This window comes from Anabrus simplex, chromosome 1, assembly GCF_040414725.1.
Source record: "Anabrus simplex isolate iqAnaSimp1 chromosome 1, ASM4041472v1, whole genome shotgun sequence".
NCBI lineage: Eukaryota > Metazoa > Arthropoda > Insecta > Orthoptera > Tettigoniidae > Anabrus > Anabrus simplex.
In genome coordinates, this window is record NC_090265.1 from 1,176,879,793 (window position 1) to 1,176,895,639 (window position 15,847).

The 15,847-nt window shown below is 44.5% G+C and overlaps 1 protein-coding gene across 2 annotated transcripts in view; it reads left to right on the forward strand.

Moving 5' to 3' along the window:
• The first annotated feature begins 698 nt into the window (after window positions 1-698).
• Window positions 699-15,847, forward strand: part of LOC136858164 (hemicentin-1) — a 709,155-nt gene continuing 694,006 nt past the window's right edge. For both annotated transcript variants that reach the window (XM_067137503.2, XM_067137504.2), the window contains exon 1: window positions 699-825. In XM_067137503.2, coding sequence (XP_066993604.2) covers window positions 765-825 — 61 coding nt within the window. In that variant the 5' untranslated portion in view covers window positions 699-764. The remainder of the gene's footprint in view (window positions 826-15,847) is intronic.

Genomic DNA, 15,847 nt, shown 5'->3' on the forward strand with positions numbered 1-15,847 from the left:
CACGTTGAGTGAACATCTGTGCCGTGTGTCACTCCAGAAGTGGAAATCTCGCGGCTTAACTTTTTCGACTTCCTGACGGGGAATCGAACTCACGTTCTTCACCTTGGCTAGGCAGCCCCTTTTTGAGTTAGTAGGATATGTAAATGTTGAAATATCTTGTCCTTATTCAACTTCATTATCATTAGATTATAGATCGCAAAATGTTGTAACGAAAGAATACCCTAGTTAGGTACAAAAAAGATCAGTTATCGAGTGAACAGGTAACTGGGCACATGGTATTATCTGAACATACCGGTTGAAGCTCGGGTAACCGAGCCCGGATCTCACTAGCTCTTGTTATGACGGAAGATTGTAGGCCTACGAACATGTGCGGTGAGCCGAAGACTGAGAGAGTGGTGGGGAGGGGGAAGAGAGAGAAAGAGAGAGAAGCGTATCAGCTGGAACAAGGAGGATCATTAAAGACTACCATCAGAAAAGAAACGGCCGAAAGCCCTTGAAAAAAAAAACCGCAATAATAAATCAATTCTCCCATAAAACATTGAAGCAGGGTCGGTGACGACCATGGGAGATTCCACAGAATTAAGCAATGGTTCTATTGCTATTTTGAGAAATGACGTCGTTCATGTTGTTTCTGCTCTTCAAGGAAAGAAAAAGAAGATGCTAAGGAGGCAATCACGGATAAGATAACATATGAAAAGGAGCAGGAAGGCGACTACAGCATCGAAGAGCTTGATCAGTCAGTACCGCGCAGAACAGCCGTCAAGATGTACGCTTTTCCGGCGCGAGTTTTTATTACGGCTTGTGTGGTGCTTGTTCAGCTGCAAGGTAGGTTACACTGCTTCTCCCCAACTTAACATCACCAACGCTGAGTGCTCTAAATATTCTCTTGAACCATTCGATTTTTTAAACCATTTCCATAACGATGTATGGTTAAGTTTGCCAAGCAGTTTGCTTCTGAGACATATTTACTGATTAGAAACTAAAATAGGATATGCAGCTGGAGGAAGATTTAGTACGAATTCTCTTAATCTGTAGGGGTCGGTAGATGCAGAGTGGGTTGTTGTCCCATAAGCTCTGTACTCTGACTGGCCAACCGAGCAGAGGAACGGTGGCCACGGCTCTACCGTGGCTCTACGCCTCTGCATTCGGGAGACGGGCCTGGGGCACAGTGCTGCACTTCTCGCCTGGCCTCACCCGTCGGCTGTCCTGAGAATGGTTTTCCGTGGTTTTCCATTCTCCTGCACTAAGGCGAATGCCGGGACAGTTCGTAGTATAGGCCACGGCCGCCTACCCCCTCACCATCTCCGCACATCTCCTTCACCGTAACAACTCTCCCGGCCTGAGAGACGGCGTAACCGTCTAAGAGGCCCGCCTCCCACTTCAGCGGAGGAATCAAAACGTTTCGTAGTAGTAGTGGTAGTAGTAGTAATCTGTAGGGGCAGTAGATGCATAGTGGGTTTCGGCCCTTGGGTTACGTCCCTTAAGAGGCCACGGCTTGTCCGTGGTCCAACAGCTCTGTACTCTGACCGGCCAACCGAGCAGAGGAACGGTGGCCACGGCTCTACCGTGGCTCTACGCCTCTGCATTCGGAAGACGGGACGGGGGCACAGGGCTGGACTTCACGCCTGGCCCCACCCGTCGGCTGTCCTGAGAATGGTTTTCCGTGGTTTTCCATTCTCCTGCACTAAGGCGAATGCCGGGACAGTTCGTAGTATAGGCCACGGCCGCCCACCCCCTCACCTTCTGCGCACATCTCCTTCACCGTAACAAATCTCCCTGCCTGAAAGACGGCGTAACCGTCTACGATACCCGACTCCTCCTTCAGAGGAGGAATGAAAACGTTTCGTAGTAGTAGTAATCTGTAGTTCAATTGGCATATTTATTTATTCATCAAGATATTTATCTAATGAAACCCGTATATTTTGGAAATATAATTGCAGAATCTAAAGGAACATGTGTATTAAGTACGCGGTAGTTTTAATAAAACCTACTCACTGCTGTCAACAGCTCAGAGCAAGGCATAAAGTTATTTTTGATTACGTATATTACCATTGTTACCAACCATAGGAGAAGACTAACCATAATTTATTTTTTCTAATTTTTGATTAACGGTACGGCATGTGACATCGTAACAAAATACGATTTAGTAAGGTTTTCTGGGCGACTTCTGCTACTTCAAACCACATGTACTAATGCATTGAATTAATAATAGTAATAATAATAATCATCATCATCATCATCATTTTTAACATTCCTTGCACTGCTATTGATTTCTGAGACGCCGAATGTCTGAATTTTGCCCTGAAAAAAGTACTTTTAAGATGCCAGTAAAGTTACTGGGCCTCGTCTGTCCTATTAAGATTAGGCGGCTAGTGAGTTTAATGTCGCACTAACGCAATGGAAGTTTTCGGCGACGACGCAGGGATATAAAAGTGCTAGAATTGGGAAGGAAGCAGCCGTGGCCTTAATTAAGGTACAGCTCCAGCATTTTCCTGGTGTGAAAATGTGAAATTACTGAAAACCATCTTCTGGGCTGCCGACGGTGGGATTCGAACCCACTACCTCCCGAATGCAAGCTCATAGGTACGCAACCCTAACTGCACGGCCATCTCGCTTGGCCTATTAAGAATATCGTAGCAAAATAATGCAGTTAGTTTTACGTCCCACTAACTTTAATATTTTCGAGGGTGCCGAGGATATTGCCTTAGGATGCATCGAAGTGAACCAAGCACGGTTTTATCACCGTGGTTAGGCACGTATGGCTATTACAGCCGAATGCTGAAGGTTGACCCTCCAATGGGGAGCGGCGTCTGCCACGAAACTGGGTGATAGTGATATTATGGTAGTGGATAGTGTTGTGTGTGGTGAGTGAGTTGCAGGAATGTTGGGACAGCACAAATACCCAGTCCCTGAGCCTAGAAACTTAGCCATGTAGAATTACAATCCATCGACCCTTCAGGGAATCGAACCCGATCCTCCAAGGCCTGAAAGCCAAAACACTGACCACTCAACTATTGAAACGGACCTGGTTTTGAGTTATTGATCCGTGTTGTCATCTATCGGAATAGGGCATAATTGGTATTCTATTTTCTTAGTTTCGACTGATTCAGGGGAGGATATTGTAAGTAAAGAAAGTCAGCACTCCCGACAAGTATGACATATTTTAGTTATATTGGGTTATATTTATTTCAGTTGGAACTATCTATGGCACATTGGAGGCAATGCGTTTCTCTGTCTAGCAATGAGACGACCATGCGCTGTAGGTTAACAGAGTTGCAATTTCTCTAAAGCAGGCCTGGCCAAACGGCGCTCCTGCCTTGCGCACCGAGCGCAGAGGCGGCTTCCTTGGGGGCGTGGAATGAGGAGCAGCGCAATTGCCCTGCCAGCCCGTCTGTTTCTGAAGGTTTCAATACTTCTAAGGGTGCAAGACTGACTTTTATTTAGTTAAAATCACATCTTTCTCGCTTTTGGCTGATAATGTTCCCCATTACTTCCAGCATGAGCTGATAGAACTGCAGTGCACCACGTGGCGCAAGGACATATTCCTGCAGTTACATTTCTTTCAATGTTCTGTTTCATATGTGTATGCGAGCATTTTTAAGTCATAAAACCGTAAAAGTACGTACATAAAGGTAAAAGTATGTACCAGTAAGTACATACATCATCATCATCATCATCATCATCATCATCTGTTTACCCTCCTCACGGGCAGTGTCCTGGAGCTTCAGACTCTTGGTCGGGGATACAACTGGGGAGTATGACCAGTACCTCGCCCAGGCGGCCTCACCTGCTATACTGAACAGGAGCCTTGGTGGGGGATGGGAAGATTGGAAGGGATAGACAAGGAAGAGGGAAGGAAGCGGCCGTGGCCTTAAGTTAGGTACCATCCCGGCATTTGCCTGGAGGAGAAGTGGGAAACCATGGAAAACCACTTCCAGGATGGCTGGGGTGGGAATCGAACCCACCTCTACTCAGTTGACCTCGCGAGGCTGAGTGAACCCCGTTCCAGCCCTCGTACCACTTTTCAAATTTCGTGGCAGAGCCGGGAATCGAACCCGGGCCTCCGGGGGTGGCAGCTAATCACACTAACCACTACACCACAGAGGCGCACATTATTATTATTATTATTATTATTATTATTATTATTATTATTATTATTATTATTATTATTCTTTCTTTCTTTCTTTCTTAATCTGTTTATTGTCCAGGGTTGGCTTTTCCCTCTGACTTAGCGAGGGATCCCACCTCTACCGCCTCAAGGGCAGTGTCCTGGAGCTTCAGACATTGGATCGGGGGATACAACTGGGGAGAATGATCAGTACCTCGCCCAGGCGGCCTCACCTGCTATACTGAACAGGGGCCTTGGTGGGGGATGGGAAGATTGGAAGGGATAGACAAGGAAGAGGGAAGGAAGCGGCCGTGGCCTTAAGTTAGGTACCATCCCGGCATTTGCCTGGAGGAGAAGTGGGAAACCATGGAAAACCACTTCCAGGATGGCTGAGGTGGGAATCGAACCCACCTCTACTCAGTTGACCTCGCGAGGCTGAGTGAACCCCGTTCCAGCCCTCGTACCACTTTTCAAATTTCGTGGCAGAGCCGGGAATCGAACCCGGGCCTCCTGGGGTGGCAGCTAATCACACTAACCACTACACCACAGAGGCGCACATTATTATTATTATTATTATTATTATTATTATTATTATTATTATTATTATTATTAGGCCGTATAGGGTGGGGGACAGAACTCCACCCTGGGATATACCGGCTTTGAGGGCCCGAGCGGTGGTTCTCACTGGTCCGTAGTTCGTCTTCATCAGAAATGTGTGACTCCATGGCTAAATGGTCAGCGTGCTGGCCTTTGGTCCAGGGGGTCCCGGGTTCGATTCCAAGCCGGGTCGAAAATTTTAACCTTAAATGGCTAATTCCTTTGGCTCGGGGGCTGGGCGTTTGTGCTGTCCCAAGATCCCTGCAACTCACACACCACACATAACACTTATCTCCACCACAATAACACGCAGTTACCTACCTACACATATCAGATGCCGCCCACCCTCATAGGAGGGTCTGTCCTACAAGGGCTGCACTCGGCTAGAAATAGCCACACGAAATTAATTAAAATCGTCAGAAATATCATGAGATACACATTGGCTTTCAATTGAGTCCGCGAAAGCCTCAGCTTTATCATAAAGGGAGAATACTAGTCCATTGTGGTCGTGAATTGCACGTCGGAGGGAATTTGGTCTGGTCAGATTACTAGTAATTCACCAACATTCAAATCTGACTCGTTTTCTGAGAGATTATCCTCCCATTTTTCAATCTTACGTTCCAGCAAAGCGATTGCGGACCTCACAGCCGAATTCCTGATATTCCACCCGTTCGGCTAGGTCGCGATATTTTTGCCATCTTTACCTATACGTAATTTTAAAGTGGATCAAATCCTTAAGCAGATCCAGCGTCGTCTCGGGAGCCGTGGTTATACTAAAATCTATGCCGAGTGGCGTTCTTTTCTTTTTACCCCAACAGTATCTTTTTCAGATAGTAAAACATATGTGACCCATTTTGTATAAGGGCTATGTGGAAGAAACACACATACATCCATAATTTCTGTATTTTGGACATTTTCTTTTCCACCCCTTATCACCTGAATGCCGATGGGGGTTGAACATGGACTTCAAACGACATCCGGAGAGTCATTATTCGCCTCGGCGACCCCGAAAACTATGGACTGTACATTAATATTTGTCGTTGTCTATTTTTTTTTAATATCTTACCCCTCTTTCTGCTTTTTATAATTCACCCCCGCCCCTAGGGATTCTAGGGGAATATTACCCCATAGGAATTTCTTCCCGATAGTAATTCGTATGTATACCATGTTTGATTGAGAGATATGCTAGAATATATACACATACGTCCTTAAACTCGGTCACTTTGGACATTTCCTTTCCTTCACCCGTTCTCACCCCCCTGCCGATTGGGACTAAACTTAAACGGCATCAGAGTGTCAGAGTTCATCTCAGCGATCTCGATTACAATGGATTCGACACAAATATAGGTCGTTTTCGTTTATTTTTACACTTCACTCCTCCCCTAGCGGGCTAGTTTCCGTTTACACCTAAGGCATTTTTTCCAGAGACTAAGTCATATTGTAGACTATCAACTTTGTTAGAGAGCTATGCTGGAATATCACACAAACATCCACAATCTCGGTCATTAGGGCATTTTACTTTTTCACCATTTTCCACCCCCTATGCCATAAGGAGCTGAACTTGGACTTTTAAAAAAATCCGGAATATCACTATTCATCTCAGCGACCCCGAAAAGTATGGATTCGGCACTATTTTCTATTTTTATACCTCACAGAGTGCTAGGGGTGTCTTACCAATACGTGGTTAGCCTCCTGATAGTAAGTCATAATGATGTGTGCCAAGTTCGGCAGAAACCGCTCCAGTAGTCATGAGAGTAATATCGGTCGTTTTTAGTTATATTTATATTTCACCCTCACCCCTGCGGGTTCTAGTGATATCTTGCCCAAACAGAATTTTCACAGATAGTAAGTAATGTGTGTACCACATTTAGCTGACAGCTGTGCTGGAAATTACACACAAACATCCATAATCTCGGTTATTTTGGTCATTTTGGTCATTTTATTGTTTTCACCTTTTCCCACCGGTATGCCAAAGGACTTGGACTTTAAAAAGTCCGGAGTGTCACTATTCATCTAGTGACCCCTAAAACTTTGGATTTGACCCTATTTTCGATTATTTTTATATCTCACTGCCCCCTCGCCCCCACACGAAAGGGTGCTGAACTTGGACTTTAAAAAATCCGGCGTGACACATTTCATCTCAGCGACCAGAAAACTATGGATTTGACACTATTTTCAACTATTTTTTTATCTCAATCCCCCTTACCTCCTATCTCATAGGTGGCAAAACTTTGACTTATAATAAATCCGGAGTGTCACTATTCATGTCATTGACCCCGAAAACTGTGGATTCGACACTATTTTCAATTATTTTTATATCTCACTGCCTCCCTCACTTCCTACCACAAAGGGGGCAAGACTTGAACTTATACAAAATCTGGAGTGTTACTTTTCATCTCAGCGACCCAGAAAACTATGGATTCGACACTATTTTCAATTTTTTAAATATCTAATCCCCCTGCCCCTACCCCTACGGAGCTAGGGATGACTTGCCCCCACATTGCTCGTCTCCAGATAGCAAGTAATAACTGTACAAAGTTTGGTTGAAATTACTCCAATGGTTTAGTGGGAGATGTGTAATTTGCACACACACATACATCCAATTTTATATATAGAATATTATATAATACAGACTCGCCTTTTTCTGGTTGGGAATTCCCAGTTGCTCTCCGTTAGGTGTGGTGATAACTCCTATCATTCCACAGTTGATATTCTACAGGTTTCACAGTTTCTAAAATATATTTTCACATTTGATATGCAGCTACAGTCTTCAAACTGAGCAGACCTATCAAAGTTGGTCATATGACTTGAAAGTACATCTCGATCACGGCATGTTGGATTGCTATTTCCAAATAACAGGTACGGCCATGGACCTCCTAGCAAGAAAGGAACTGAATAAACTTGAAATAATTATTTTAGTATTGTGAAGTGGACTGTATTGCCATGAGGCTGGTTCTCTCACAGGATGCAAGAAGGGATAATATAAACAACGGTAAACTTCAGTAACTATATTAAACATTCTCATGTGAACAATCAATACATGCTGTAGGCCTATAGGTAGTTAATACACTGGTGCAGGACTAAGCTGCACAATGCAGGGCTACGCTGCCACTAACACTCAGGTAAACATAATGTCTCCGTCCCTTATGTCCAGGGCACGTCCCCTCACCCTCCCTCTCCCTCTCACACCGAGCTGCCAGGGGACATCCGAAGGCCATCTGGAGGCGCCAGAGAGAAGTGCATCACACCAAAGGGAAGTGGTGCTACCTACAGGCTCCTGACATATATACATCACTCTAATATTACACATCCTCCGCCCCGTTGAACCTGTTCAAAACATAATTATATGACAATATGCACAGAGTTAAGGAGGAGGCAGAGGCACCAGCTTCGTGATAGCACGCCTTAAGATATTGGAATTGCATCTGACGTCGGCAACTCTTATTAAATTGTCCCTTCCTGGAAACACCTGCTCAATAATGCCCATCTTCCACTGCAAAGGTGGCAGATGATCTTCCTTCAGCAGAACAAGCGTGCCTGCTTGAAGATTCGGATGCGACGTGGACCATTTCTTCCTCTGTTGCAAAGTGTGAAGATAATCCTTGGACCATCGACGCCACCAGTGCTGCTGCATCTGCTGAAGGTGTTGCCAGCGTGACAGTCTGTTTGGATGAGACTCAGTCATATCAGGGTCAGGAATGGACATGAGTGGAGCTCCAATGAGAAAGTGACCAGGTGTGAGAATAGAAGGATCGCTAGGGTCATCGGATAATGCACACAATGGTCTAGAATTGAGGCAAGCTTCAATTTGCGTGAGTATGGTAACCAACTCTTCGTAGGTTAAAACTGTTTGACCCACAACCCGACGGAAGTGGAACTTCATCGCCTTCACTGCGGACTCCCATATTCCGCCAAAGTGTGGGGAACGTGCCGGAATGAAGTGCCATTTGAATTTTGATGCTGCAGCATGATTGCTCATTTCCTTGTTGAATTGTTCGTCCTTCAGCATTTGCTGCAGTTCCTTATTAGCCCCAACGAATGTTGTAGAATTATCACTGTAGAGATCTTGAATATGTCCACGACGGGAAACGAATCTTCTGAGGGCTGCGATGAATGCCTGAGATGTCAAACCTGTGACAGGTTCGATATGTACAGCTCTCGTGCTGAAGCAAACGAATATCGCAACATAGCATTTGTAGATCGATTTACCCTTCCTGGATCCTATTTTAACATCAACTGGCCCTGCAAAGTCAACACCTGAGGACAGGAATGGACGAGACATCTGGATGCGAGCCTTTGGCAGTTGGCCTATGAGTTGACTTGCATTCTTTGCCTTAAGCCTAAAGCACTGCATACATTTGTGGACGACTGATCGAATGGTTTGTCTTGCTCTAGGAATCCAGTACCTAGATCGTAAGGATGTGAGCAGTAGCTGAATCTCAGCGTGGAGAAGTCTGTGGTGCTCATATTGAATGAGTAGACGAGTGAAATGGTGATTAGGAGGGAGGATTATTTGATGCTTCCTATCGTAGTCTAGGTCTGAGTTGACAAGTCTTCTTCCAACTCTCAAAATTTGTATTTCATCCAGAAAAGGGCTTAGACATAAAATCTTGCTCTTATGGGAAATAGGCTGCCCCTTGCTTAAGGCTTCGATCTCACGTGGGTAGCTGACCTGCTGAATCAGTCTAATACAGGTCAGGCTTGCCTCTTCAAGCTCCGTTGAAGAGAGTGGTGTGATGTGTTTGTGTTGAGGGTTGCGGCAGTTTAGGACGAAGCGTTTGCAATAAGCAACTATTCGGACTAGTTTACTGTAAGAGGAATATCTTTCGATTACATCTTCGGAGGCTCCTGAAGTGGTTAGCAGTGAGGTGACTGGTCGTACTTCGGGCAAGTCTTGAGGAAGGTCTCTGGGAGTTGAATTTAACCAGAATTCATTCTGTTCTTCGAGCCACTTCGGGCCCTTCCACCACAATGGCGTTGACTGAAGTGCTGCGGGATCTGTGCCCCTAGAGATTAGATCTGCTGGATTGTCGTGCGTGGATACATGTCTCCAGGATTCCATGTTGGTCTGCTGCTGAATCTGAGACACTCTGTTAGCTACAAAGGTCTTCCAGCGGGTGGGTGTGCCCATTATCCAGGCGAACACAATCATAGAATCAGAGTATAAATGAATGCTATGGATGTCGAGTCCAACAACAGGAACCACCCTGTCAATTAATCTTGCGAGTAATGCTGCTCCACAGAGTTCCAGTCTGGGCAGAGTGATCCGTTTCACTGGAGCCACTCTTGATTTGGCGCATAATAGTTTGCTTGTGATTGTGCCGTGAACATCCATGGCACGAATGTAGAGGCAAGCTCCATATGCTCTTTCACTAGCGTCACAAAATCCATGAAGTTGTATATTGGAAGCGAGGTGAGGAACCACAAGCCGCTCAATTCTAATGTAGTTCAAGTGTTGTAGAAGGTTGACTAGGCTGAGCCACTTATCCTGCAATTCGTCTGAGAAAGGATCATCCCAGCCCAAACCAGAGCTCCATAAGTCTTGCAAGAACACCTTATATGTAATAACAACTGGGCTTATGAGTCCCAACGGATCAAATGTAGAAGCAACTATGGACGCGACCTCACGCTTAGTTATAAAGTGTCTTGCAGGGATCTTGTTATCCATCGTTCTTGAAATGCTTCTTATCAGGAAATGGTCTGTTGACGGGTTCCAAAGTAAGCCGAGGGTATTGACACTATCATGTGTATCGAGTGAAATCAAATCTTGAGTTTCCTTACAGGTGGGTGGAATTCTTTCCAGAAGCTCACTACGGTTGGCTGAAAACTTTCGAAGCTCAAACCCTCCCCTTTCGAGCAAGGCGATTAAATCATCTTGTAGTTGTACAGCTTCTTCAACCGTTCCAGTCGCGGTGATTAAGTCATCGACATAGAAGTCCCTCTTCAGGATTTGAGATGCTAATGGAAATTGTTTCATTTCGTCATCGGCTAGTTGTTGTAGAACACGTGTTGCAAGAAATGGTGCACAACTTGTACCGTACGTTACCGTTGTCAATTCATAGATTTTAATATTCTGATCTGGGCGTGATCTCCAGAGGATGCGCTGGAGTGGAGAGTCTAGCTGGTGCACGTAAACCTGTCTGTACATTTTGCAAATGTCAGCAGAAAATGCTACAGGCTGCATCCGGAAACGCAAAATAATGGAGTAAAGATCCTGTTGTATGTTGGGGCCCACCATTAATGTGTCGTTCAGTGAAAGTCCGTTGCTAGATCGCGCAGAACCATCGAACACTACTCGGGTTTTCGTGGTGCTACTTGTATCCTTGAAGACGGGGTGGTGCGGCAAGTAGAACACTTCTCTTTCGGAACTGCCATTGTCTGGAACTTCTGTCATGTGACCTAGTTGCTCATATTCCGACATGAATTCATTGTAGGCACGCCGAACATCTGGTTGTCTATGCAAACGACGTTCTAACTGTAGCAACCTCTGTTTTGCGTGTGAGCATGAGTCTCCCACCGGACCCACTTCTGAGCGACGAGGAAGGCGGACAATGTAGCGACCTGTAGAATCTCTCGTTGTGTTGTGAGTGAAGTGTTCTTCACATCTCATCTCTTCAATCGTTCGAGGTTTGTTTGGGAGGTCTTCTAGTTCCCAGAACCGTTGAAGCTGGTCATCCAATGAGGTTTCTCCACGGATGAAGAATGAGCGTTGCGGCTGTACAGTTGAAGACGGTGTGCTCGATGCATTTATTGTTCCGGACAGTATCCATCCAAGCTCTGTTTCTTGCAACACTGGATAGTTCCCTGGTTTGGTCATCTTCCCACGACGCAAAATTTCGAAAAAGATTTCAGCACCTAGAAGTAAATCTATTCCTCCTGGCTGATGGAAGTTAGGATCCGCGAGTTGGATGTCATCTGGGAGATTCCAATCATCATAGCAAAGCTTCACAGATGGCATGTCTCCCGTAATACGTGGTAGTACAGCGCAAGTGACTGTTACCTTGTAATTGCTTGCAGTAGACTCTAAGTGCAGACATACTGAGTGTTTCGACTCGGACATGACCTCATTAATCCCTTGGATTGGAAAAGATATGCGAGACTTCTTCAACCGGAGCTTCTGAACTAAGGATTCTGTGATGAAATTAGTTTGTGATGCAGAGTCTAGAAGAGCTCTGCATTTTTGAAGTTGTCCCAACTGATTACGGACCATGACAACGGCTGTAGCAAGCAATACATGAGCAGAAGCCTTAGGTTTAAAGGAACAATAGGAACCGAATCCTTCGTGTGAGTCTTGTGACGAATCCGACTCCGTACTATTCTCGGCACTTACTGGCATGGCAGACTGTGTATGGTGCTGATGGACAAGTGTATGATGTGCCTTGCCACACTGACGACACACATTACCTGATGGACAATTAACAGCATTGTGCCCACTAGCCAAGCAATTGAAACACAGTTGATGTTCCTTAACAATGTCTAACCTTTCTTGAACACTAATGTCCCTAAATCTTCCACATTTATAGATAGGATGAGAGAGCTTACAGGCTACACATGCATTGTTAGTTGAAACGTAGCTGTGTTTAGTATCTCTGTTTAATTTAGGTTTTGTTTTCTCTTGTTGGATAATGCTAGGCATGTTAGATTTAATTAATTCTAAGGCATGACACCTTTTTTCTAAGAATTGTAGAAATTCGTCGAGTGATGGAGATTGTTTTGCTGATAACATGAGTTCCCAGTCCTTCCTAGTATTGGCATCAACCTTATCTAAATACAGCTGTGAAATGATTAGTTCATGTAGTGGAGTTGACAATTTTAGTGCTTCAATGGCATGTAAATGACCCTTACAATGACTTAATAAAATGCGTAGGGAATGTGGGCAATCCTTATTTGTTGCTGGCGGAGATAACAATGCCTTTATATGTGTACTGGCTACTAAGCGTGGATTGTCATATCTCTCACAGATCAGATTCCAGGCAATATCGAAATTGTCAGCAGTGACCGGCAAGTTCTCAATTAATTTATGTGCTTCACCTGATACTGCTGACAATAAATAATAATATTTCTGAATCTTATCTATAGTGTCATTATTGATCACCAAGGAATTGAATGTGTCATAAAAATGTCTGAAGCCAATAATATTGTTATTAAACACAGGCACCTTTATAGGCGGCAGTTTTACAATAGCCCTGCCTGAGCCCACAGAATGTAAACTTGGTGGAAAATTACTGCCCTCTTGATCTTCGATTAATCTCGTCATATGAGCCTGCAGATCATAATACACCTCTGAGAATTGTTCCCTATCCCTCTCATGATGTTGGGAGTCGTCATCTTCTATTTCTAGTTGATCTTGCACGACAGTATAGTCCTGCCACGCTTGTTGTAAAGCATCAAGTCTAACCTTAACACTGAATTTATCAATATGACCAGTTAAAGAATCGGTATATTTCTTTATGTTGGTTACCTTCGATTTCGCGATTCCACGCTTCTTTATTAATGACTTTCTAATATCGGGATCCATTGTGTGCAAGGATTTGACAAATGAAAGGAAGTATATGAACTGAGCTTACCAATTGTTGATTCTGCTGATGAACTCGCAATGGTGCTGGATCCAGTGTCAGCGCAATGAATGTGACGTCACGCCGCAAGATGGCTGCTTCCAACACACGTTCGAACGACTGGCCGATATGCACAAGCGTGTATTGTATCACAATCACAACACTCTCGAAACTACATTTAGTTCACAGTATGCACAATCCGTTAATTTTAAGTACACCTACTATGCATCCGGCCCGGAGGACCATGAATAAACTTGAAATAATTATTTTAGTATTGTGAAGTGGACTGTATTGCCATGAGGCTGGTTCTCTCACAGGATGCAAGAAGGGATAATATAAACAACGGTAAACTTCAGTAACTATATTAAACATTCTCATGTGAACAATCAATACATGCTGTAGGCCTATAGGTAGTTAATACACTGGTGCAGGACTAAGCTGCACAATGCAGGGCTACGCTGCCACTAACACTCAGGTAAACATAATGTCTCCGTCCCTTATGTCCAGGGCACGTCCCCTCACCCTCCCTCTCCCTCTCACACCGAGCTGCCAGGGGACATCCGAAGGCCATCTGGAGGCGCCAGAGAGAAGTGCATCACACCAAAGGGAAGTGGTGCTACCTACAGGCTCCTGACATATATACATCACTCTAATATTACACAGGTACTTTATGAAACATGGCGGCGTGTTCCCATCCTCCTGTATACAGCATTTCTTATCGGTTAATAGTATAACGTATGCTACTGTCACCTAGCGACTTTCTGTCTGTCAAGTCGACCCAATCTTAGTGCGGCTTAGCAATAAAATTAATGACATAAAATTACTCATCATAAAATAACTACCCATCGGATTTCATTCAAACCACTTCCTAAACCCTCCCAGCGAAATCGAAATCGGTCCTATAGTTTTTGAGTCCATTCGAGACATACAAAAACATTCATTTATATTATTATTATTATTATTATTATTATTATTATTATTATTATTTTAATCTGAACGCCTGTAACCACAAAGACGCATACAGGAGACGGTGTCAATTGTGTACACTGTTTTATTTACAAATTATATATACACACACACACACTAATAAACTGCCATCGTGAACAAAACACTGCTACGAAGAAGAAGAAGAAGAAGAAGAAGACTGCTCCATGCTGCTCCATTAACATGTCAACCGATTACCAACACGACAGAATCACAACATGGGTCCACACATTCGTCTAACGACTTCCACTACAAGTCTCACTAACAACTCCAACTCCCAAGACTGCCTCTTCATATACTTACGTTGCCTGGCCAGCTAGAAAAATATGACACAACATGTTTTCTCGTGTTTTCTAGAGTCTCCAATAACCTATTTACAAATGGATGGAACATTCGATAAACCTCTAATGACAAAGTGCGTTGTTCTAGATTAATACCCTGTGTTGCACAACGTTACATTGGATTTATACATCATATTTACAGGTAATAATAAATTATATACTATTAATTACATGTTCTTACATTGAATAAACTCATATTAATATACATACTGCAGGCTATCGTGACATAACCTCATATGCTTTGTTACGACCACGATTTATACCAAATAAAGTCTGTACCTAACTACGTAAATAACAATAATAGACGTCAACAACCTCATATTATCCACACCTCACAAGTCATACTAATAATAATCGAGCTCGAAATATTCATTATTTACCCATGGGTTAGAGAATTGTTTCCAGGTTATACCAGTCCATTACACTAGCATCAATATCCCCCCTATAACTTGAAACAATTTCAACAGTCTATCACACTCGTCGACTTTGCTTTGGTCGTAGATTATAATTTCTCTCCTCCTCGACGTCGCTGGATGTGCTTTCCACCTCTTGACCGGATCGTGTCGTGTCGGGGGTCGGTGTCGCCTAGCCGCCAGCCTCCTCCTCAGTGGTAGTCAACGCGTTCTCCTCCTCATGACCACATTGTGCTGTGTCATCAGTACCCTCTCCTCCAAGGGGACCGCTGGCAGTGCCAGGCTTACTCTGTATGTGCAGTGGTTGGGTGACTCGACGCAATTATGATGCGTGGACCTTGACAGGAGGGTTGTTCCTTAGTACGTAAACACCCTGGCCCACCCGCTTATCCACCTCGACGGAATCCAGCCACTTAGTTGCGAGACCTTCCTTGAACCTCTCCAATCTAATTACTGACTGGGTGGTTACGTCGCAGCAATTGTTGGCCTGGTAGTAAGAGCTGGGTGTCTTGGACATCTGGAGTCTTGGCCTGGGTAAGGGATATCTTCTCGGCCAAAGCTTGCTTATCCTTGATGTCCTGCTGCTGCTTACGCTCCCACTCTGTTAAGGAAACAGATGTATCATCTTGACCAGAAGTGGGTTGTGGACGAATTTTCTAATCCCTGGTGCCGTATAGCTTTCGATGAAGGAACAGCTCCGCTGGGGAATAGCCAGTGACACGGTTGATGCGTCGATGCAGGGCAAAGAGCGCCTGCGGTATCTGACGGTCCCACAATCGAGGTTCCTTGTCTATTAGGTGGACCCGTAGCATTCTTTTTAGCTCCTGGTTCCGTCGTTCCGTTGGTTTT